Here is a 23,397-nt window from a genome sequence, read left to right on the forward strand (position 1 = left end):
TATATATATATATATACAATATTATTATTACAAATGCTGCGAAATTGTCAATAAAACATTTCAATAAGAAATATTCATTTAAAAAAAAAAATGAATACATGTATATATATAGAGAGAGAAAATATAGTATAGACTGATGTAGCACACATTGCAACAATTAGCAAAATACAAATCAACATATGCCAAGAAAATTAATTTAAATGTAAAAAGATGAACTCTACTCTGAGAAAAGTAAATAAAAATAAATTTTTTTTTGACAAAAGAATTACCCGTGCAATAAATCTAAAACTATCAACAACAATTTCCAGCACAGTCATCAGAGCACAACGAATACAATCTGAAAATTATAAAATCGAATTAACTAAAACTGCCATCACCATAATATTGTAGATATACAATATATTATTACTACAATTGCTATGAAATTGTTAAAAAAACATTTCAATAAGAAATAATCTTAATGGTATTCACGAATATAATAAAAAAAAAGTGTATATATATATATATATAGAGAGAGAGAGAGAGAGAGAGAGAGAGAGAATATATAGACTGATGAAGTACATATTGCTTCACCAATTAACAAAATACAAATCCACCTAATGATTAACGTATGCTAAAGAAATTGATTAAAATGCAAAAGGATGAACTCTATTTTAAGAAAAGTCAATAGGAATAAATTTTTTTTAACAAATGAAAATGAATTACCTTTGTAATAAATTTAATAGCGATGACTGCCATGAATCTCTAGCTCAGTCTTTATCCTGGAACCACAATGGGGTAGCACAGTCTAAATATTATAAAAACAAATTAAAATTTAATACAGCCATTACCATAATATATTATATAATCTACAATATTTTTATTGTAATTGCTGTGAAAAAATAATAGTAATAAAAAATATATATATATATATATATATATATATTGTATAGACTGATGTAGTAGTACATATTGCACCAATAAATGATATACAAATCAAAGCAATGATTAAAATATTGTATAAAAAAAAAAGAAAATGAATTACCCGTGTAATAAATCCGTTATCCGTTAGAACCGATTGGCCTACGGGGCGAGCCGTTATTGAAACATTCCTCGGGATACAACAACAAACGCCGTCTAAAAAATTATAAAATCAAATCAATTAATTAATACTGGCGTTACAACGATTTTGAAATCATATACAATTGTTGTGAAAACGTCAAACGCACGGGTTTTTTGTCGTGTTTTTTAACGAAAAAAAACGCGTTACCCGTCTGATAAATCCATTTGTCGGATCGTTAGAGCCAGCACTCTCGTTATCGAAGCGGTGTTCCGGGCACGCGACAAACGCCATCTAAAAATTACAAAATCAAATCATCAAAAATAATATAATCGCCGTAGAAGTAGAAAATTTACAAAATCACATTAAATAAACGGATACGGTCAATACGCTATATATTGAAATAACGACGACGCACAAAACGGCGGCTCGGTGATAACGAACACGTTTGGGGCGTCGGACGCGGTGATAACGACGAAAAGGCGGGAACGCGATCGGCCGAGTGGGAGGCGCGCTCCCCTATTTCGCGTCGTTTTCCGTTCCAGGAAATAGCGTTTTTCGCGAATTTAAGAAAACGGAAAAGGCGAAAAATTCGAACGAAGTTAGGAAAAGACGGGTAACGATAAGCGTCGTCGAACGGTACCGAAAAGGCGGCGAAAAGAGAAAAATGCGAATTTTAATGCGGAAAAAACGGAATATTTCTTCCAGGTGGACCNATATTGCACACCAATAAATGAAATACAAATCAAACCAATGATTAAAATATGCAAAGTAAATCGATTAAAACGTATAAAGATGAACTCTATTTTAAGATAGAGTTCATCTTTAATCATAAAGGAAATCACAATTATAAATGTAGTATTTGCAAACAAAAAATTAATTAAAAATAAAGTACATATTTGTATGTTGCATATTATTACATATTACACACCAATAAAGAAATACAAATCGACCTAATGATTAACGCATGCTAAAGAAATGNGTAGTAGTACATATTGCACCAATAAATGATATATAAAGCAAACTAATGATTAAAATGCAAAAGGATGAACTGTATTTTAAAAAAAGTCAATAGAAATAAATTTTTGTTTAACAAATGAAAACGAATTACCCGTGCGATAAATTCAATAGCGACGACTGCCATCATCAATCTCTAGCTTACTCGTTATCGCGGCACCACGGATACCGTCTAAAAATTACAAAATCAAATTAATTTATCAGTGCCATTACCAATGTATATATATATTTAAAAACTATATTAATTAACGACCGACTAATAATATCGTATAAAAAAATATTTACCCGCGCAATAAATCCAGTTGTCCGTTAGAACCGATAGGCCGAGCCGTTATGGAAACGTTCCTCGGGATACAACAACAAACGACGTCTAAAAACTACGAAATCGAATCGATTATAATTATACGACTTACCGAACGGTTGTGAAAACGTCAAACGCACAGTATTTTTTTTTTTGTTGTTGTGTTTTTTAACGAATAAAAAGGCGTTACCCGCGTTAATAAATCCTCCGTTCGCGAGATGGTTAGAGCCAGCAGCGCTCTCGTTATCGAAGCAGTCCTTCGGGGCACACGACAAACGCCATCTAAAAATTACAAAATCAAATCGAGTCACACAATATCGACAATGGATAAACTGCGTTAATCGCACGAGTTTCGATTAATATGTACATNGTAAAATTACCAACTGCGAGTTTCGATTATACATAATCGCGCAATAGTAGTAGAAGTAGAAAATTTACAAAATCACATTAAATAAACGGATACGGTCAATACGCTATATATTGAAATAAACGACGACGCACAAAGCGGTCGTGATAACGAACACGCGTTTGGGGCGTCGGACGCGGCGATAACGACGAAAACAGTGGCCGAGTGGGAGGCGCGCTCCCCTATTTCGCGTCGTTTTCCGTTCCAGGAAATAGCGTTTTTCGCGAATTTAAGAAAACGGAAAAGGCGAAAAATTCGAACGAAGGTAGGAAAAGACGCGGGAGCGGAAGAGCCGTCGAACGATGTCGAAGAAGCGGAGAGAAAAGAGAAAGGGGAATTTTAAAGAGGAAAAAACGCAATATCTCTTCCAGGTCGACCTTATTTGAGGGGCTTACGATTTTAGTATATAGCTAGAGATAGCGAGAGACTAGAGATACCATTAAAATGAAATTATTTCATTGAAAAAAAATACGGGTATTTAATTAATTTATTCTTTTAATTATAAATTAAAATTAAAAATACAAAAAAAAAATATATATACAAAAAATTAATTCTGAAAGAATCGAAATGATGTCTGACTTCGACTTTCAAGTTGAATGACAAGAAATGTTAAATAATATCTTGTTTATGGATTTTTTGAAAAATTAAATATAAATTTGTGTTGATATCCCAGTATGTCATAGCGGTCTAAAAATATTTTTTACCAAGAAATCCATTATAAAAAGGAAATCAACCAAGTACCACACCAGTATGACACTTCAACCATAGCTAAAGAAGTTAACGATGCCAAGGACGGCGTTGGCTATCAAATAGATAAGATAACAAAGATAAAACCCTACAAACAAGGAAGGCAATTGAATTATTTTCCTTATTAGATCTATCAAAAACCGATAAAAAAACCTGTGTAGGCTGCGTCATAAAGAAAATATTTTAATGTACAAAAACAGAAAAAACAATAAACAAGCATTTGTTTTTTATAAAATCATCGAAAAAAGCAGAAAAAACTGAATATAAGCGTTTTTTGAAAAAATCATCAAAAATAGCAAAAAAAAGCATTTTCTAGCAAATGCTATAAGTCCCAAGCCCTGATAATGACAAACTGGGTACACGGTTTTATCGTCCTGTCTATTAGACATAAGTAACTTATTCTTGAAAGCATTTTTAAATCAGGGCTAGGAACTGAAACTTAAAAAAAAGTACTTTAAAAACCTTAACCTTAACCGTAACCGAAATTTCAGCATGGTTTTTATTTTGGTATTTAAATTAAAGATTTTTAATAGATGTATCTTTATTAATCAATTATATACCTACCTACTTATTGTTAATGTCTTAAATGTATTAATATTTTTTTATTTATTGTCAAGTTATAATTTAAGTGATAGAAATAATTAAAACTCGAAAACTTCGAAAAAAGAAAAAGAAAAATATCCTAATATTCTAAAGCCTTATTATCTTCGTCAGTTCCAATTACATTTCTTATCTAAAATTATTTTTTTTAATTGACAATTTTCATAAATTCAATTACCAATTTACTTCAACGTAATCGCTTCGACAATCATATGACTTTTCCAAATCTATCCATTCAAATGATATTTTTATAATTTTTGAATTATTTATTTCAATAGTCCAATAACAATTTAAATCACTATCATACGTTGAAGTGGTATTACTAATAGGGTAATGTATTTCACCCTCTGACTCAAATAAATCACCACCACAACCTAAGTTAAGTTTAAAATACAAATGTTTAATTATTTTAGTAATAAACCTAATAAAAGTCTGGTTTTTACCTTCTCCTAAAACATTTTCACAATTTCGTCCGTAAAAACCAAGAAAGCATTCACAAGAATAACTTAAATTATTTCCTTCTTTAATGCAAAAACCATTTTCACAAGGATTTTTTTCGCAAATGTCAACTTCTGTTTCACATTTATTTCCTATAAAAAATCAAGTAGTTTTACTAGGATATAAAAATAATACTTTATATATTTATCTTTACCAGAGTAACCTGGTTTGCATATATGTTGATGTTTAACTATCCGGGGTCAATTAAAATCCATGAAACATAGCCAACATTTTAATTATTAAATATAATTTTATTTGATAGAAAAAATATTTTTTCCTCAATCATTTTTAATATATTGCGCCTTTTTATATAATTTTTATCAATATCAATGATCATACAGGGTGTTCAGTAAGTCAGGAAACGGGTATCNTATTATTATACAGGGTGTTCAGTAAGTCAGGAAACGGGTATCTATTGTTCTCATTGTTTGTAACAATGAGAACAATAGATACCCGTTTCCTGACTTACTGAACACTCTGTAGAATAATATTAATCATATCATAGTCAAATCTTCTATGTGCAATAACTTTACTGTGAAATGTTTTTTAATGGATAAAATATAATATAATAAGTATATTATTATATGCTATATAATATCTATAATATTAAACCTTTTGAACTAAATAATACGTAAATTTTTATACATATTAAAATTTTTAAAAAAAATCTATAAGCTACGCATTGAACATTTTTTTTTATATATATAAAATTAGTTTAGTTTTAAATATGAGAGATAAATCATGATAGATCGGTGAAATGTTTGCCCTTATCTATCATAAATAACTCCTCTAATATTTTCGTTACACTTAATAAAATGGTTGGATTGGGTTTAATCATTTAATGAGCCACGAAATTTTGCCGAAACTTTCAAATAATAAAAAATAAATTTCATGAATACAATTTTTAACCAACAATAATACTAATATGGTCACACTGACATTTATTATACTCAACAGATGTACATGTGCTGCTTCACATGCGGCGAACGTCAAACAAGAAACTAAAGTAGTATTCGTATTATGTTGGGGAAATAACCGTCATTTAAATCTAGATACTATACATAAACAAATAAGCCTAACAAAACACGATTTTAATGTCAACTTTTTCATATTTTATTAGCCGAAAAACCCAATTTTTATATATTTTTTATTGTTATTGATTTTTACATCGGAATTCCTTTGAATTGTTCATTTTTAAATTTGTTACCGTATTTAGTTCCTATCGTACTTGTAACCGCGCACACATTGAGTACATTATTTTACCTTGTCAAAGTAAGATTTTTTATTAAATTTAAAACTGATATTTAGGAAAATTGTATTCAATTTTCTGAAAAATATACCTTTTGATTTTATAATAGTATTTATTTTTTTAGAGTATTATCAAATTAAAATGAGTATAGTTGTTTTCTTTTATTTTAATAATACTCTTTATTTAAAATATTTACTGAACCTAAAATTTTGTGTTTTAGGCGAATACACATTCAAGTCAGAATGTCTCAATTCGCTTATGTTAATGATCTCAAAAGTGCTGTCCGGATGGATGACCCAATCACTAGTGGGCCAGCACCCCGCTGGATGAAGAAAAGTATTGAATCAAACTCGAGGTAAGTGATACTAATAAAGTGTGTTAATATCTTGTTCAAATTTAAAAAGTCCATTTTATTATTTTATATAAGTTCGACTAGTATATCTAGAAACAAATTATCTACCTCGAGTTCATTCAGTGCCAATATGAAAACATCTAAAGAAAGTATGGATCTACTTGCAACAAAACGAACACCATCAAAAACACCAAAAAAATCTAAATCTCCTGGTAAGATTTTAATTTGAGACACAATGATTTATTCCACAATCTATGTTAAAATTATTTATTATCAACCTAATTTTCTTCCATGTGTTTATAGTTGAGTACTTATTTATAATCATTAATATTGTTAAATTAATTTTTGCTCTTAAACTATCGTTTAAAAACTGTAACAAGAAGAAGTTACAATATTAATTTAAAATGAAAGGATATAGTAAAAGAAATAAACTTAAACCTAGAAAACTGTATGACAACAATTGTAACTCTCCTGATTTTTCTAGTTTTAAATGCATGAAATTATCAGTTATAGTAGAACGTAAGTTATTTCATAACATTAATATTATGTCTTATATTAAGTAAATTGATTAATAAACTTTTATATGAATGAACTTTTTAAGCAATACAAATAAAAATTTAATATGTATCTTTATGATTTTTAATTTTTTTTAAAGTTTTTTTTTAATTTTAGTTATATTTTTAATATTTTAATAAAAAAACATTAGAGCAATTCGATTATTTAAGCTAGTTGAATATACAATATTGAAAAAAAATATATTTATTTCTTTTAGTTGCATATATTTCTTGAATATCAACTAATAATTACTTTTTAAAATTATTTTTTATAACTTAAAGGGTTGTCAACTATATTTTTTTAATGGAAACGTAAATATTTAACTAGCTTATAAAATAGAAAATAATCTATTTAGAAAATAACTGTGCAATAACAACTTTTGGATCAGTATTTTGGAAGTTATTTTCATTTTTATAGCTAAACAGAACAAACAATACAATTGAGAGATGACTAGTGATGATAAAAATAGCAGAATCCATTCTTCATCTCCAGTCATTACTTTAAATTCTTAATAACTTCTGAGATACTGGTCCAAAAGTTGTTATCAACCAGTCATTTTCTTAACTAGATACAATTATAAGCCAGTTAAATATATATGTTGCCATTTAAAAAAATAAAATTGACACTCCTTTAAGTTATAAGGGATGATTATAAAAAATAATTATTAGTTGATAACTCAAAAAATATATGCAACTATAGAAATCAAAATTTTTTCTTCAATATTGTATTTATTTTAAAACTAATCAAGTGGTTTATAATAAACCAATCATTCTGTATATGTTGATTAAAAAAAATTAAAATAAAGATAAAAATATTTCATGATTGATAAATTAAAAAACTTATGTAATTGAAAGTAAATTAAAATAAAATGTATCAATATTATTTTCATTTTTCGATTAATTAAATCGTTTGTGGTAAAATAATCACCCTGTATATTAGTGTAATAAAAAAAATGAAGTACTTGAGTAAATGTAATGTTAATTTTTTATGATATAACTAATTATACAAAAAAAAAATTTTATTATATAATTTAAATTTTTTCAGCTTCAAGATCAGCATCTAATACTCCGGCTAAGCCCAAAACACCAGGTGGTGATAGATTTATTCCATCCAGAATGTCCACTAATTTTGACATCAGTCATTTTAAAGTAAGCTATATCTTATATCTATGATGTATAATTATATTCTATACAATATATTTTATCTACATGATTTTAGATGAACCAAGAAAATGAAAACCTTGACGTAAGTCCTACTCAAACGGACTACAGGAAAGCCATGTCTGAAAATCTTCATGGTTGTGATATTAGTAATGTTCGTGTTTTGTCTTATCAAAACAAAGCACCAGCACCTCCAGAGGTACATTATTGAAAGTTTAGTTTTTCTATTTTAACAATCTACCAATTTAATATTAACTCTTATAACATTTAGGGCTATCAAAATGCTTTAAAAGTTGTTTACAGTCAATCAAAAACACCTATGAATGTACGTGGAACAACTCGTTATATACCACATGCACCAGACCGTATACTAGATGCACCTGAAATAGTAGATGATTACTGTATGTCAATTGCTTTTTTTATTTTTATGAAAAATATTTAAACATTACTATATTTTTCTTTATTTAGATTTAAATCTTATCGACTGGAGCTTCTCCAATATGCTAGCTGTTGCTCTTGGCACCAGTGTTTATCTCTGGAATGCTGACACTGGTGCCATTGATCAACTCTTAGATTTAGAAGGTGCTGATTATGTTACCTCTTTAAGTTGGGTTCCTAATGGAAATTTATTAGCTGTTGGAACTGCTTTGGGGCCTGTACAAGTTAGTAGCTATTATTGTTCTTTTTATTTAAAAAAGTATGAAGTTAGCAAATATAATTAATGTTTTGTATTTTTTAGCTATGGGATGCTTCTCAAACAAAACGTTTACGTATAATGAATAGTCACAGTTCTAGAGTAGGTGCTATGACATGGAATACTCATATTCTAACTACTGGATCTAGAAGTGGACAACTTATTCATAATGATGTACGTCAAAGAGAGCATGTTGTAGGAACTATTCAATCTCATACACAAGAGGTATATAATTTGTTTGTTAAAAGTATACTATTTTAATTATTTTTCTAATAATTATAGTATATCAAGTCTTCTTTATTTTGTATGTAATTTAGTGCTTTAGAATTTTATATTAATTGGTTAACATTTTTTAAATTATAAGAAAACATTATTATTATTATAATTTTTATTTTAAAATAAGTATGCAAAAAGAACTTGTATAATATATGTATATTTTTTTTTTAGGTCTGTGGTTTAAAGTGGTCTCCAGATGGTCGTTATTTGGCCAGTGGAGGTAATGATAATTTACTCAATATATATAGTGGCTTACCTGGACAAGCTACCTATCAAAGTGAACCTATTTATAGTTTTAGGTAAGAACTAATATTTTAATCTAAATAATTTTAAAATAAATAAATAATTAAAATTAATATCTTATTTAGTCAACATCAAGCAGCTGTTAAAGCTTTAGATTGGTGCCCATGGCAAACTAATATATTAGCCAGTGGTGGTGGGACTGCTGATAGACATATAAGATTTTGGAATTGTAACAATGGTCAATGTGTCAATTCAGTAAATGCTAATTCTCAAGTGTGTGCAATTTTATGGTCAAAAACTTACCGGGAATTAGTTTCTGCCCATGGTTTTGCAAATAATCAACTGACTATTTGGAAATATCCTTCCATGACCAAGGTTAATTTTACAATTTAAAGTTAAAATTGTGATAATTTATTTTTTTAACACTACCTTTTATATTTTTTAAGGTTGCTGAACTTACAGGACACACAAATCGCATACTAAATCTTGCAATGTCACCAGATGGTTCAACAGTCTTATCTGCTGGTGCAGATGAAACATTACGCATGTGGAAATGCTTTTTACCGGATCCAAACAAAAAGAAAGAACAAGAGAAGCGTTCCATCAGACCTACTTTGTTGGGTCCAGGTTTAAGATAAATAAAAGACTTAATTTTTATAAATACTTGTGTTACAATTTTTTATTGATTAACTTTAAAATCCTTTTTTTCTACTAATTATACTTGTCTAATTATTTTTCAATTGTATTTTCTTTATATTAACAGTTATATTCAGAGAAACTTTTTGATGACCACATTTTTTGAACATTTAAATGTGCAAATGACTTTTGTTGACAAAAAGACATTATTTTATACGACTTTAAAAAAATTATTATTTAAAATAAATTATTATTAAATTAATTTTTGAATGAAGTCTATGTACTTTTATTGTACATCCTTGGGACGACTATGTAATTATAATTGTTTTAATAATACTTTTGAATTAAAAATTATAAAATGAATTTAGTTATAATGTTTTCTTTATTATTATTATTTTTTAATAACTCTCTTAAATTATTAAGTTTTTCTCTAAAAAAATAAACTAGTTGCTTCTAAAATAAATATTTTTGGCAACAACAAAATAAGAGATGGACATATTTTTTATATACTTTTTCTAGTTACTTAATATATAAATTTACAAAACTATATCGCACTATGAGTATGAGATAAAAATTCATATTTTACATTTTAATAGATATAATTCAAAACAGTTTTCTAATCTTAATACGAAAGGTACTTATATAAAATTTTACTTAAACTTATTATAAATGCTAAAAATTAAGTAACACAGTGCAACTATTATAGAAGATCAAAACTTGAAGCTGTTTATCTTGAAACAATTTTTTTCAAAATGTGGCCTTATACTTGCAATATAATACACTTTAGTGCTTGAAATTCAAGTCTTTCTTTATGCAGGAAATATTTTAGAATTATTTAAATTGAATTAATAATAATGTATTTATTTTGATAGTACAATACAGTAAATTTATTTTAATTTGTTAACTATGTAATAATTGGATAATTAGTAAAATACAATCTTTTAAAATTTTTAGCGTCTCGCAATTTTAACATGTTAAGTTTATACAAATCATGTTTTTGTTTCACTCTACTGTTATTTTTTTGTATCTATCCATAATAATGCTCCTCTACTACTAAACTGATTTTGCTTTATGATTCATCAAAATATCCCAAATCGTATCTAATTGGAGGAGTATAGTTTTAAAAAATCACACATTAAAGAGAAATATCTAAAGAAATTATGATTGTTATAACAATCAATATTGGTATTCGTAGTTTTTACTTTATATTGAATTAAATGTTAAACAAATGGATGGATTATTATTACAAAATATTTATTTATAATACTTTAAACATTTATCACGTTGGCTACTTTTTTGAAAATCCAATAATTATTCAAGGTAACGAATGAAAAATTATCAATATTTTTTTTATTTTAATTTTACACATTGTTTCAAAACACTTAAATTTGCATCAAATTATAGCTAATTATATGTAATTCAAAATGAAAAAGATAAACTATTCGAAACTCGATTTTTATGAGTTATCGACCATTAAAACGAAAAATTATATAATTTTTGGTAAAAATAGCTGATTTTAAAGCGTTTTCATAAAAACGGAACATCTATATTATTTAATAAAATAACATTCAAGGTTTGTTATGTACTGACAATTAAAAAAAAAGAAAGATGTTCCAACCAGTTTTTTCTATGATAATCGGTCCCTTATATGAAAACCATGTAGTTTTTGATAGATACTTTTTTAGAGAATATATGTATGTGAGAATAATAATTTATATAATTGTGTCGTATTTGAAAGTTTGTCGTATATTCATGCTACATTTATTTCTTATTACTACAAAGTTGAAGACCAAAATAAATAATAATATAACTTATGTATTTAAATTATAAAATAATTCGCTAATTTCTTCATACCTCATCAATTGTATAGTTCTTCATTATCAAAAGTGAGTATCAACTACATAAAAAGTTAAAAAGAAAATAATCCAATAACATAAAATATTTAATCTGATTTGAGGAAAATTCTATAAATAACTTAAATAGTGTAGTGTGTTATTAAATGCACTTTAGATTATGATAAAAAATGTATTACATTTACAAATTATAGGTACTAGATTAAAGATGGGCTAAATTATATTTGGGGGACAAGTTATTTTGAATTTATGTTAAAACATTATAGTTTTTTAGAATTGCTTATTAATTATAAAGCCAAATACTAGCCAAGAACTATAAATTTAATTTATTTAATAAATTCTATTAAAATGAAATAAAAAATATTATTCATTTAAACGGAAATAAATTTTAATCATACCTAAAATAAGAAAAATAACCTTAAGATATATTAAACAAAATATGTTGTATAAAAATGATATTATTGTGAAAATATTATCAAGGTTTTTAACAACTTCTTTGTACTACATAATATTTTAATTTTAACAATAATACAACTCAGGTAATGTTAAAAATTTATTTTGTCACAACCAATTAAGATAAAACAATAATATAACTTATATCAAAAATTAAACTATTATATATTCATACATTCACGTTTTCCACAATAATAATAAAAAGAAATTATTTGCTTATGAACATCAAAATTTTTTGAAATTAGGTGTAAAATAATTAAAAACTTTTAATAGAAGTTTATGATGATTACAATAAATTTAAATTAGGTACAAAGTAATTGACTAGATTATTAGCAAAGTTAAATAAAAATGATAAGAATATAAATGTTAAAAAAAATACAAGATTACGCTATAGCATGCATTAAATGGGTTATTAATTATTATTACAAATACCTTCACTTCTGCAAACCTAAGTTTCACTGTACATAAAAAATTTATATGAAATTGTACATTTTATTTAAATCATTTTTGTACAAATAATTTATTTGGTAGATGTTTACAATTTTTATTTTAACCAAAATAATGAGATAGTTAAATTGAATTATTATAAATATGATTATTGATATTTTTTTAGAAATAATTATTAAACTTAAGGATTAGTAAACATTTAAAATAGGATCATTTCTATAGTGAATTAATTTAGGTTATACCTTCCAAAAAAAAAAAAAAATTAAAGTTTAATTAAAATTTTTTTTATAATGAGTATAAATAGGAAAATAAAACTTGATGGTTAAAGTAAATAGCAATTTATACAGATAGAATAAATTTACCAGTAAAACATAGGTGAGAGAAGAACATATTAAATGGTAACCAATATGCGTAACATAATAATCAGAAAAAAATACTAAAAAAAAACATAAAAGTACAGAAAATTATAATAAAAAAATATAGTTTAAATAAGTAGTATTATTTGGTATTAAAGTAACATTTGTGGTTATTTAAAGACTCGAATAAAACTAAAAAAACATAATAGATTGAATCATAATTAAATAATACATGCAGTAATATATTGGCTATATTACGATAACTTAAGTATGATTTAATATTATAAAAATTTCATTACTTAAAAATATAGAACTATTATTTTTGTTTTAATACAGTAGCCGATATAAAAATGTTATATAATTTTAAAATTACCCTGCGTTGGTTTTTTATAACATGGCTAAATAAGCCGTGATAAGCTCACTTGTAAGGCACTGTTTACCATGATTTATTACTAATATTTAAATTAAAAAAAAACTAATCAATAGAAAAAAACAAAAGAAAAGTCAACATCTTAAAACTAAAAAATTTAAATTAGGAAAAGAAATAATCAATAATAATAATGACAATAAAAACAATATGCATAGTAAATTCTCACATAGAATTGTAAGTTCCTTTGTCAATTTTAATTTGAATATTATGTACTATTGACTTGAGTTTAGCGTTTTCAATGAATAGTTCTTTAACTATCATATCAGCATTTCTGAGATGTTTGGTCTGATGCAAAAACACATTAACATTGTTAAAACATTAAAATATACATTATAAATACTTTAAAATTATTAGTTAAACTAATTAACTAATTAAACTCCTCACTTTTTCATTTTTAAGCTTCATTTGTTCTTCAAGTTTATCTTGTAAGGATCGAATTATTTTATGTACTTCATCTATTTTCATTTGATGTTCTTTCCAAATAGCTACAAAATAAATTTTACAGATGTAAAAAACACCACTAATGTTGAAATGTCTTTTATTTATTATTACAATAAAATGAGTTATTTAACATTATAATTACTTTTTAATTTCTAAATTATTAGATGTAATAAAGATTCTAAAGGAATTAAAAACTTTAGGTATGCTTTACATTTGAAGGCACTATAATCCTCTACAAACTCCTTTCCCAATTTGTACCTATGTTCCTTTAAAACTAAAATTCATGAAATTTATACTAACCATCAGTGAATTTCTGGTGTCTTGTTTGTTCTATGAGAATTTTCTGTTCTAATTCTTTACATTTCTTTGCATCAGCAGTAAGTTGATTAGAATAATATATGTCTTGACGAGGTAATTGGTTATTCTAAAAGAATTTATGTAGACAATTAAGTTTTTTAATAATGTATATTTCTCCAATTTTTTTAAAATATATCTTGAAATCAATTTTGTTATAGTCAAATTTTATTAATAACTTACCCTAAAACTATATTATTATTATTATATTTATAGATGAAAAAAATTGTATTGTAAACATATAAATATTTTTACAAATTAATTTTGGACTCTATACATTCTCAACATTATATAAATATTCATAAAATAGTTTTTGGATTCAATTGAATGATACAGTTTATGGTATCATTTCAAAAAATCATAATCAAATAATTATAGTTAACTTACAGATAAATTTATAAAATACTGTTGTAGTTTTGATATTTCATTTAATAACCCACTTCTTTTTTGTAAAAGTGCACGACACTCTTTGGTAAGTTTTTCACATGTAGTTTTAACACTTGAATACTTATTTTTTAATTCATGGCATTCCTGAAAACCACAGTAGATATTTGAAAAAGGAAATACTTTCATTAGATGAACTTCTTTATAATTAAATATAATATAATTTTGACTTAAAATAACTTTAAAAATAGGGAAAAAAGAAATAACTAAAAAAAATGCACTGTTAAACTATAGAAAAACCAAAGCAGAAAGTATAAATAATTAAACATTGCTTGAATATCGTTTCTTTTTATTCACAAAAGTAAAAATTACTCATCCGATCAAGTTATCTATATATCATATATAATAAACACTTTATTAATAATATGATATTACTTTTAATTATGTTAACAACTATATGAATTAGCCAAAATAGAAAAATAAATAATTGTAATTTACACTAGTTTGAAAACTCATGTTTTATCTAAAATATTAATGGTAAAAAAAGTTATCATTTATTTAAAGTAATAAAATATATAACCACTTAAGGAATATCTTACTTTATTATTCTCTTTACATTTTTCACACTCTTCAAATAATATAGAAGCAGAAACTTCACGATCAATTTTCTTTATCATTGGGGCTACTTTAGATTTTAGCTCTTTATTTTCCTCAAGTAAATTTGTTAATTTTTCTTTAGTTTGAGTTTGATACTCCATAAAATCTTTTTGAAGACAATTAATCTAAAAAATATACATTTTAAGGGAGAATAGTATTTATTTGTTAAGACAAATTTTCCATGATTCGAAATATGTGTCAATATTCACATTTATCTAAACTACTAGCTGATTTATTTAACATACCAAATGCTTATAAAAATTTTTCTAAATCTTTAAAATGTAAAAAAATATAAATGCAAATTATGTCTTTAGGTACAAAATAATTAATTGTATTAATGTGCATCAAGAAAATAATTAATAATTCTTTTGCAATTGAATTACGTAGGAAGATAGTGTATTTTTAAATAATATTAATATTTATTTTTAATTATTAAAGTTTTTTATTTCATAGTTAGTTTTTTGAAGCATTAAATACTTATTTCAAATATAAATATAAATTAGGTAAATTTTTTTATAATTTAATATTATTTACTTGTTCTTCTAGTTCAGCATTTTCAATAATTGGTGATAGCTTCTCGTTATTTTTTTTTGTCAAATCACTGAATTCTTTAATTTTTGCCTCTAAATTATTTAACTTATGTTCATAAACTTTCTTTTCCTAAAAAATGTATATAAACAATTAATATATAAGAATTGATCACTAAAAAATATTTAATCATATTTAGCCATAATACTATTAATATTATTTAATAATATTTAGCTACATAAATTACTATAAGATTATGTATCTCGGGACAAAATTATAATATTAGTGCTAAACATATATTATCTGTGTTTAGCACTGATGATGGAAACATTCTTGAAATAAGTATAGTAATTTGTATGGCTTTTTAATTTATATATTTTTTAATTTTAATAAAATTATAGAATTTTTATTAATAAGATTGAAGAGTTTTTGGTTTCAAATAAGAAGTTGAAAAATGAAGACTTATTGCTTATAAAACCATTATAATTAAAAAAAAATAAATACCTTTTCATTTAAACTTCTTTCCTCGTCTAATTTCATAGACCAATATTCTTCACATTCAAAATATTCATTTCGTAGATCATCCATTCCACTTTCTAAATCTGCACATTCATCTTTCAATTTTTTTGCTTCATCCAATGCTTTATCAGCTACTTCTTCTAAATCATTGTATCTTAATTCCCAATCCTTAGTAATTTGTTCACATCTAAGATGTAATATGTCATTTTCACTTTTACATTCCTCATATAAATTTTTCAATTTTTCTACATCATTTATTTTGTTTTGAACAGTTTCAGAATCTAATGAATTTTCAAACTGTTTGATTAATGATCGACGTGTAAAGTTTTTAGTTGTAGGTGATGAAGAATGACAACAAGATATTGATGAACCATTAAAATTATCAGTAGATTGTAATTTTTGCTTTTTAATTTTAAAATAAGAAATTAATTCATCTAATTGTTCTACATTCATATCCGATTGAGAAATTTTTGATTTTAAACTATTAATAAGTGTTGATGATATTGAAGTTGTTTTTTCTTCTGAACATGTAGTTAAATCATCCTATTGTTAAAAAATATACACCCAAAAATTTACCAATAAATATTAGAAATGGTTTAAAAAAGTTTATAAAAACTTTTAACTTACTCTGTTTAAAGTAACATCAGACTCAATGTTTGTTTCTATATTGTTTGGTGAGTCTATAGATTCTTCAATAAAATTATTAGAGGAAGAAAAAATATTTATTTTACCAAAGCAATTTGGACTATTTTTTTCAGCTAAGAAATTTCTCATGTTACTTTCAAATGATTCATTCAAATTTTGATTATTTGACCTTCTTATGTTAAGCCATACGTAAGAAGTTAAAATATATATAAAATAAAATATTAAAAATTAAGTCATACCCTTTAACGGATTCTAATTCAATAGCTAATTCATCATTTTGATCTCTTAAATTTTTATTTTCATTTTTTAGGTAATCAATTTTCTCCATTAATTCCATGATTTCAACATTACTTGATTCTAATTCTATCTCCTAGATAACCACAAAAAATATGTAAAAGTTAATTTAAGTCAAACTAAGTAGTATTTTAATTTAATATAAATTAAAATAAAGTAGGATCAAATTTATTTTGGTGAACAATAAACTTAATTCATAATTTTCAAAATTGAGGAATTTTTATAATACTTATAACTAGCATCTATGCATTTATAAAACTTATTTTAGTCATCCCAAATAATCAATGATAAATATATATGTTTCTCTTAATCTTATTTAATATATATTAATTAAAATTTAAGTATTAGAGGGATGTGATAGAATCATTGCCCTTGGAACAAATAAGATCTTGTGGTACTGTTATAAATATGATAAATTTTCATGGGGTTAATCGTTTCGGAAATGAAAATTTTATAGTTAAACTTTGTTGTACAACTAACTTTATAATAATAATTACAACTTCTTAACTTACCTTTAATTTTAATTTGGGAATTTCTTGAACATATACTTCTAAAATGGTATTTTTATTAATTGTATCTTCTAATTGTTCTTGTAGTTTTGAATTTTCTTTTTCTAATTTACCAACTTTCTATAGAATATAAATATATACACAAATTATACAAATAAATAATTATAAAACTTTGGTTGCAAATCACAACAAAATATTCAAAAAAACTTTTAAAATACCTCTTTTGTTTTTACTAGTTCTAATTGTAATTCAGATTTATAATTTTGAATTTCTTTCAGATTTTCATTAAGAATATTGATTTGGCTAAATAAATTATCTTTTTCTGTAAACCATTGATTCATTAAAGATTTCTTTTCTTCATTCTGTTTTTGTTCAAGAGCACTAAAAATGAAGAAGAAAAAATTATTACATCATTTTTTTTTAATCTATAAAAAAATTAAGTACTTGATTTTTTCTAGCGAAGATTTTTCTAGCCTCATATGGTTTTCATCCACTTCTTGTGCAAGCATAGCAGCTCTATCATTAGCTGTTTCTACATCAAATTTTAATTTGTCTTTCTCACAATTAACTTGTTCAATAACTACTCTATAAATTATATATTTCATAATACAGAAATTTGAAAAAAAAAAAAAAACACAGGGATAGGTTATTTAGCTTTAAAATAAATCTCATTCAAACCAATGGCCAATTTGAGCTAATAAATAGTTTTAGGAAATTGTGAATTCCTAAAATAATTATTCAACATATAATTTAAAGAATAGAATCAAAATGTATGCATAATACTAGTAATTTTATGGTTTATAATTTATCCACTAATTAGTAAAAGGACAAATATATCTTCTTTGCATTATATTAAAGTAGTTGATATATAATAATTATCATAAAAAATCTCTAACTTCATTAGTTACTAAACTTCAATAATAAGAGTTTAATTAGTTATTAAAAAAAGAACAAATAAATGAACTATTTCCATGCAAAAGTAAAATATATAAACAGGTATGTTTCTATTTGAAAATAACTTATAATAAGCACTTATTAAATAAAAAATATATTCATTTATACTAGTTGTTTTTTAATTTTTTTAAATATTTTAATTTTAGGAGTTGCAATTAGTTTTTATGCTAATTCGAATGGTTAAAAAAATTTCAGAGCCAGAAACAAACAAATTAAATAACTGTTTGGAATTTTGTTGTAATAGTAACTGTATGTTCCATAAAAAATATATTATTATGTAGAAAAATAAACAAGAAAATATTTTTTAAATACATTTTTTTGACCCTGGATATATCTAAACAAACAAAATACTTTGATTGAATGTTCAGTGTTAAATTTTAAATTATATTTCAATTGAGATTAACTAAATCTAGATGTCTTACTTTAGCCTTTTAATGTGATATTCATTTAGTGAGTTTAAAGCTTTTATATAAAAAAAAGCAGAATGCATTAAATCATAATTAGGTAGAGTTGACATATTTAAACTGTTTTGTATTTGATTGACCTCTGTATTTATATTAAATATCAGTTCTGAAATGTTAAGTATTGAATCTGTAGATGTATTAATTCCTAAGTGATGAAGTAAAGTTATTGGCTCAGTTATACCACAGTTATCCCATAGTTCTAATACAGAATATACATTTAAAAACCTGAAAATCAAAATTATATTGAAATTTATTCAACAAAATTTTCTATACAATCAAAACACACATTGACTCTTGAATATTGTCTCCATTGTTATAGAATGATGTTGAAGATATTCCTGATGTTGATGTTTCAGAATCAGGAGACATGGATCGACTGTCTAAATTATTTATTAGGTCTAAAACATCTTTTATTGGAATATCATCATTTATATACTTTTCATTAATTTTTTCAACAAATTTTTCATTATTGTTCAAACGTTGTGTGATGATAAATAATTGATTTTTTGAAATAAACCCATTTGAAATATCTAGGTGTTCGCAAGCTACACTCAAACTATGCTTATCTATTGACAGATCTTAATAATAAAAATAAAGATATATTTAATTAAAATAATTTAAATATACTACTTTAGACTATTTTCAAGATTTTTTTATTAAAAAATTCAAGGATAAAATGCTTACTACTTTTATCATCACAATGGAATAATGTATTGGCTTTGTTTTGAATGTCATCAATAGGTTCATAATTTAATTGAAACTACAAAGAAAATATTATTTGTCAATAAAGAAGAATTTTTAATTTTTAATAAATAAAAAAATATACATTTTCGTTTTCCACATGTTGAGAATTGGCTGTTAAGCAATTGTTAGTGTTTCCATAAAAACTACTAGGTGGACTCAGAATAAAACTATCATGACGAGGTTTTGATCGACGGCCATATTTTTTTGCTCCAGATACATATATGGGTGATATTTCTCTGCCTGCGAAATAAATAAAAGAATTAAATAAATTTAAACTTATTAACTAATTTACACAATAAATAGAATAAAATTAAAACTAAGAATCATCTATCAATTAAGTTAATTTATATTGACTTATTTGAAAATTAATTAAAAAGTAGTGTATGATGAAAATAGAAAAAATTATAATACTATAAAATATTATGGAACAATACTAGATTAGTTTTTTTCAAAGAGAGGAGTATAACTAAATTAATCTTGGAGATATTTACAATTATAATAACATAATTATTTACCGTATAATTGTAAATATCACAATGCTCAGATAAAAATGCACTGTTTTTATAAGACAAAATCTTAGGGAAATAAACATCTGTGAAATAAGTTTCAATCCAAGTTTAATTTACTTTTGATTAGATTGTAAAACTTAAAAGTTTAAATATAATATAGAATTGCATTGATGATATTTTGTTGAATATTTATTCATTAAACTTATCTAGTTGTAATAACATTTTAACAACTGAGATTAGCGCATTAACATTGAATTTTAATTATGAGAATAATTACTTATGATTTGTTTTACATTAGTCATTTAATAAACTATATTTACATGATTATAAATTTTCTTATCAAAATCATGACAATGTAAAAATTAAGGTCAAAGAACAAAATATATTAGATAAATAAAAAATATTTTTTAATTACTTAGGAAAATGTATTGTTTTTCAATATAGAAATTTCTTTAATAATAATACTTTTATTCCATAAAAATAAATATTGATATTTCAATAATATTACCAGGAGATGATTCTCTTTTTTTGTTCATTTCTCTAAGATCATTATTAGCCAAAAAAATTAAGGCATCTCGAAATTGTTGAAATGATATGCTCTGGTTTTGATCTAAGTATGACCATATTTGTTTTTTCTGATTGGAATCCAGTTGCAAAGTTTCACATAAAGAATTTATGCCATTATGATCCAATAAACCATTATCATTATGCTCAAAACTTTTAAATAAATTATACAATTCTCTTTCGTATGGCTCTTCCATTGCTGCACTTAAAAAACATTACCAATTCTCTGAAACACATAGATTTATTTAAAATATTTTATGCCAATTATATAACTATGAGTTTTCCCTATTTTAGCTTCGATGCGAAGCTGAGAAGGTATTGGTCTTACTATGATGTGTTTTTTTTCTTTCTTTTTTGTGTCTGATACCACTTTTTCTTAGCTCTCACTGAACGGATTTCTTTCAGCGATACGTCAAAAGATCAAAATGGTATCTAGTCGAAGACATTACCCTTAAAAATTGAAAAAATTTCCCTCGTTCCCCATAAATGAGGGAAACATCCAAAAAAATTACAAATTTAAAAATCGCTAATTTTCGAAATTTTTTTTACTAAAAACTGCCGTAACTTTTTCAAAAATGAACATATTAATATAATATTTTTTTTTGTAAATCTGACACTTAACCTGACCACAGGGGGGGATTTAAAATGAAAACTTTTTCATAAAAAATTTACTTTTTCAACCTAACTTTTGAAAATGTTCCAAAAGGTCTGACACTTTTATATATATCTTAAATTAAAGATAATTTAAAATACTTTATTATGGAAAAAAAAAATTTGACCTCTGGACTTGTCTTCGTGGTGAAAATGGCTACCAAATGCTATTTTTGTGTGAAAATTCTCGATTTTAATTTTTTACAATTTTATCTTTATAATGCTATAACTTATTGAAAAGTGTGTGGATGAATACAAATTTTTTATGAGAAATAATATTTTTTAATAATCCCTTTTTCATTTGACATACTTTATCTTAATCAGAATATCAATAAGGAACTAGCAGATTTTGTAGCTTTTGGAATAATACACCAATTTTTTAAAATTAAACACTATCTAAAGATTTGCATCTTTAAGATGCATTTTTTTTTTTTATAGTGATTTTAATCACTGTCAGATATCATTATACTTGATCCAACTATGCCACAACACCACTGTGCCGCGACCCCCCTGTGCTGGGTTTTTTAATATTAAAATAATTTTAATTATAGATACTTAAAACCTTAATTAAAAAAACAAACATAATTAAAGATAATTATTAAAAATAACTATCATTATCTTAAAAAAAACAACTTATATAAATACTTTAGTATAATATATCTTATTTTTTCTGTAAAATATTAAGTAACTTTTTTACTATCATATTTCAGTTTTTAAAATATAATGAAAATTGCTTTTTAAAATATAGTTTTAGAACAAATGTATTATGAATACTGGCAATTTTAATCTAAACATATTATTTAATACAAAGTACAGGTATGTCATAACCCACTCAATTATAAACAAAATAACAATATTGGAAAATTTTATAATTTCTTAGATTTCTAGATTTAATAATTGCTAAGTACTTTTAAGGTCCAACCATTAAGACTTAAAAGGATATCTTTTTTTTTAATGACACTATACATATTACCTTCCTTTTTTACCGGAAAATGATCTAATTAAGAATAAAAGTGATTTAGTATTTCAAAATATAGATTGAAGGTAAAGAATGGGTTGATTATTTTTATCATTAGTTATTTCTTAACACACTACTCTTCTCGTTAAAATGTATGTTTCTTACATAACAAATAGGATATGTTAGAAAAATGATGCATTTAAAACCTACAGTGAATGTTTTAAAAATACATAAAATAAAATATTTAAACTAAATGTTGTATGAATCAAATTTTCCATTTAATACGTTGTATTAGAGTAATAACAAAAAGATTCAAATGCTATAAATTCTAACCCTAATCATGTATATAAAAATATTAAAGTCGTATTTGACTCTGAGTAACTTGACTAAAATTTCATTACTTGTAGATCAAAGTAATAAATAAAGTAACTAATACTTGTTAAATAATAAATAGTGATTTAAAAACATTACAATAAAATTTAGATTCTTAATGAGCTAAAAATAAACCATTTTTTTCTATCAATACATTTCTAAATACACGTTATGAATAACACTTACTTTGCAGTTACTTAATATTGAAATAATACAAAAATAGATTAATTAATAATTTAATACGGAATTAAATCGTTTCAATCAATAAACAATGTTAATTTGAAAATTGTGATACTTTGTTGGCAAATTATTCTAAGTTGAACGAATTCTTTATCATCTGTAAAGATAGTACATTGTAACATACCAATTGGTTGGTAGGATAATTAATGTTATCATTTAATTTTACAGTAATAGATCGCAAATAGAGTAAAACTTAATGGTTGACATATGTGATTTTTTATGTCTGTGAAGTTAGCAATTCCTATATAGCAATTCCTTATCAGACATAAAACTCAAATGGACCGCTAGAGGGCGCCAC

General features: G+C 24.6%; 2 protein-coding genes and 1 long non-coding RNA gene across 5 annotated transcripts; 1 reads left to right on the plus strand and 2 right to left on the minus strand.

Annotated features, from left to right (window-relative positions):
• Positions 1-4,227: 4,227 nt before the first annotated feature.
• On the minus strand, positions 4,228-4,868 carry LOC126902203 (uncharacterized). The gene is made up of 3 exons (XR_007703173.1): positions 4,763-4,868; positions 4,554-4,700; positions 4,228-4,484 (listed from the first exon to the last, which is right to left on the minus strand). It is a non-coding gene; the product is annotated as an uncharacterized LOC126902203 (long non-coding RNA).
• A 783-nt stretch (positions 4,869-5,651) lies between these two features.
• Positions 5,652-10,132, plus strand: LOC126901114 (cell division cycle protein 20 homolog). The gene is made up of 11 exons (XM_050677355.1): positions 5,652-5,880; positions 6,078-6,212; positions 6,285-6,421; positions 7,809-7,912; positions 7,983-8,123; positions 8,196-8,325; positions 8,393-8,586; positions 8,664-8,843; positions 9,066-9,193; positions 9,263-9,512; positions 9,584-10,132. Exons 2-11 carry the CDS (start codon positions 6,100-6,102, stop codon positions 9,773-9,775), a joined length of 1,569 nt encoding a protein of 522 aa, XP_050533312.1. The 5' UTR covers positions 5,652-5,880; positions 6,078-6,099; the 3' UTR covers positions 9,776-10,132.
• A 2,034-nt stretch (positions 10,133-12,166) lies between these two features.
• LOC126900862 (blastoderm-specific protein 25D) lies at positions 12,167-23,248 on the minus strand. 3 transcript variants are annotated; one of them, XM_050676857.1, is made up of 18 exons: positions 23,046-23,247; positions 20,823-21,104; positions 19,888-20,045; positions 19,746-19,821; positions 19,348-19,639; positions 19,020-19,286; positions 18,088-18,228; positions 17,862-18,024; positions 17,647-17,763; positions 17,080-17,210; positions 16,823-17,012; positions 16,181-16,738; positions 15,683-15,808; positions 15,091-15,273; positions 14,495-14,638; positions 14,054-14,177; positions 13,697-13,797; positions 12,167-13,597 (listed from the first exon to the last, which is right to left on the minus strand). In XM_050676857.1, exons 2-18 carry the CDS (start codon positions 21,073-21,075, stop codon positions 13,475-13,477), a joined length of 3,147 nt encoding a protein of 1,048 aa, XP_050532814.1. In that variant the 5' UTR covers positions 21,076-21,104; positions 23,046-23,247; the 3' UTR covers positions 12,167-13,474. The 3 variants fall into 3 exon arrangements, with proteins under 3 accessions (XP_050532814.1, XP_050532815.1, XP_050532816.1); XM_050676858.1 differs by having other exon boundaries at positions 16,823-17,009; positions 23,046-23,246; XM_050676859.1 differs by lacking the exons at positions 12,167-13,597; positions 13,697-13,797 and having other exon boundaries at positions 14,049-14,177; positions 16,823-17,009; positions 23,046-23,248.
• Between the last annotated feature and the right edge of the window lie 149 nt (positions 23,249-23,397).

Source organism: Daktulosphaira vitifoliae, unplaced genomic scaffold (assembly GCF_025091365.1).
Source record: "Daktulosphaira vitifoliae isolate Bord-2020 unplaced genomic scaffold, ASM2509136v1 Scaffold_3, whole genome shotgun sequence".
NCBI classification, from domain to species: domain Eukaryota; kingdom Metazoa; phylum Arthropoda; class Insecta; order Hemiptera; family Phylloxeridae; genus Daktulosphaira; species Daktulosphaira vitifoliae.

Coding starts and splice junctions, on each gene's coding strand:
- LOC126901114 (XM_050677355.1), top strand. CDS start 6,100: ATGTCTCAATTCGCTTATGTTAATGATCTCAAAAGTGCTGTCCGGATG. Junction 8,124..8,195: donor AAGCACCAGCACCTCCAGAG/GTACATTATTGA, acceptor TATAACATTTAG/GGCTATCAAAATGCTTTAAA. Junction 8,844..9,065: donor TTCAATCTCATACACAAGAG/GTATATAATTTG, acceptor TTTTTTTTTTAG/GTCTGTGGTTTAAAGTGGTC.
- LOC126900862 (XM_050676857.1), bottom strand. CDS start 21,075: ATGGAAGAGCCATACGAAAGAGAATTGTATAATTTATTTAAAAGTTTT. Junction 18,025..18,087: donor TCTTCGCTAGAAAAAATCAA/GTACTTAATTTT, acceptor CTTCATTTTTAG/TGCTCTTGAACAAAAACAGA. Junction 17,013..17,079: donor GAATTAGAATCCGTTAAAGG/GTATGACTTAAT, acceptor GCTTAACATAAG/AAGGTCAAATAATCAAAATT.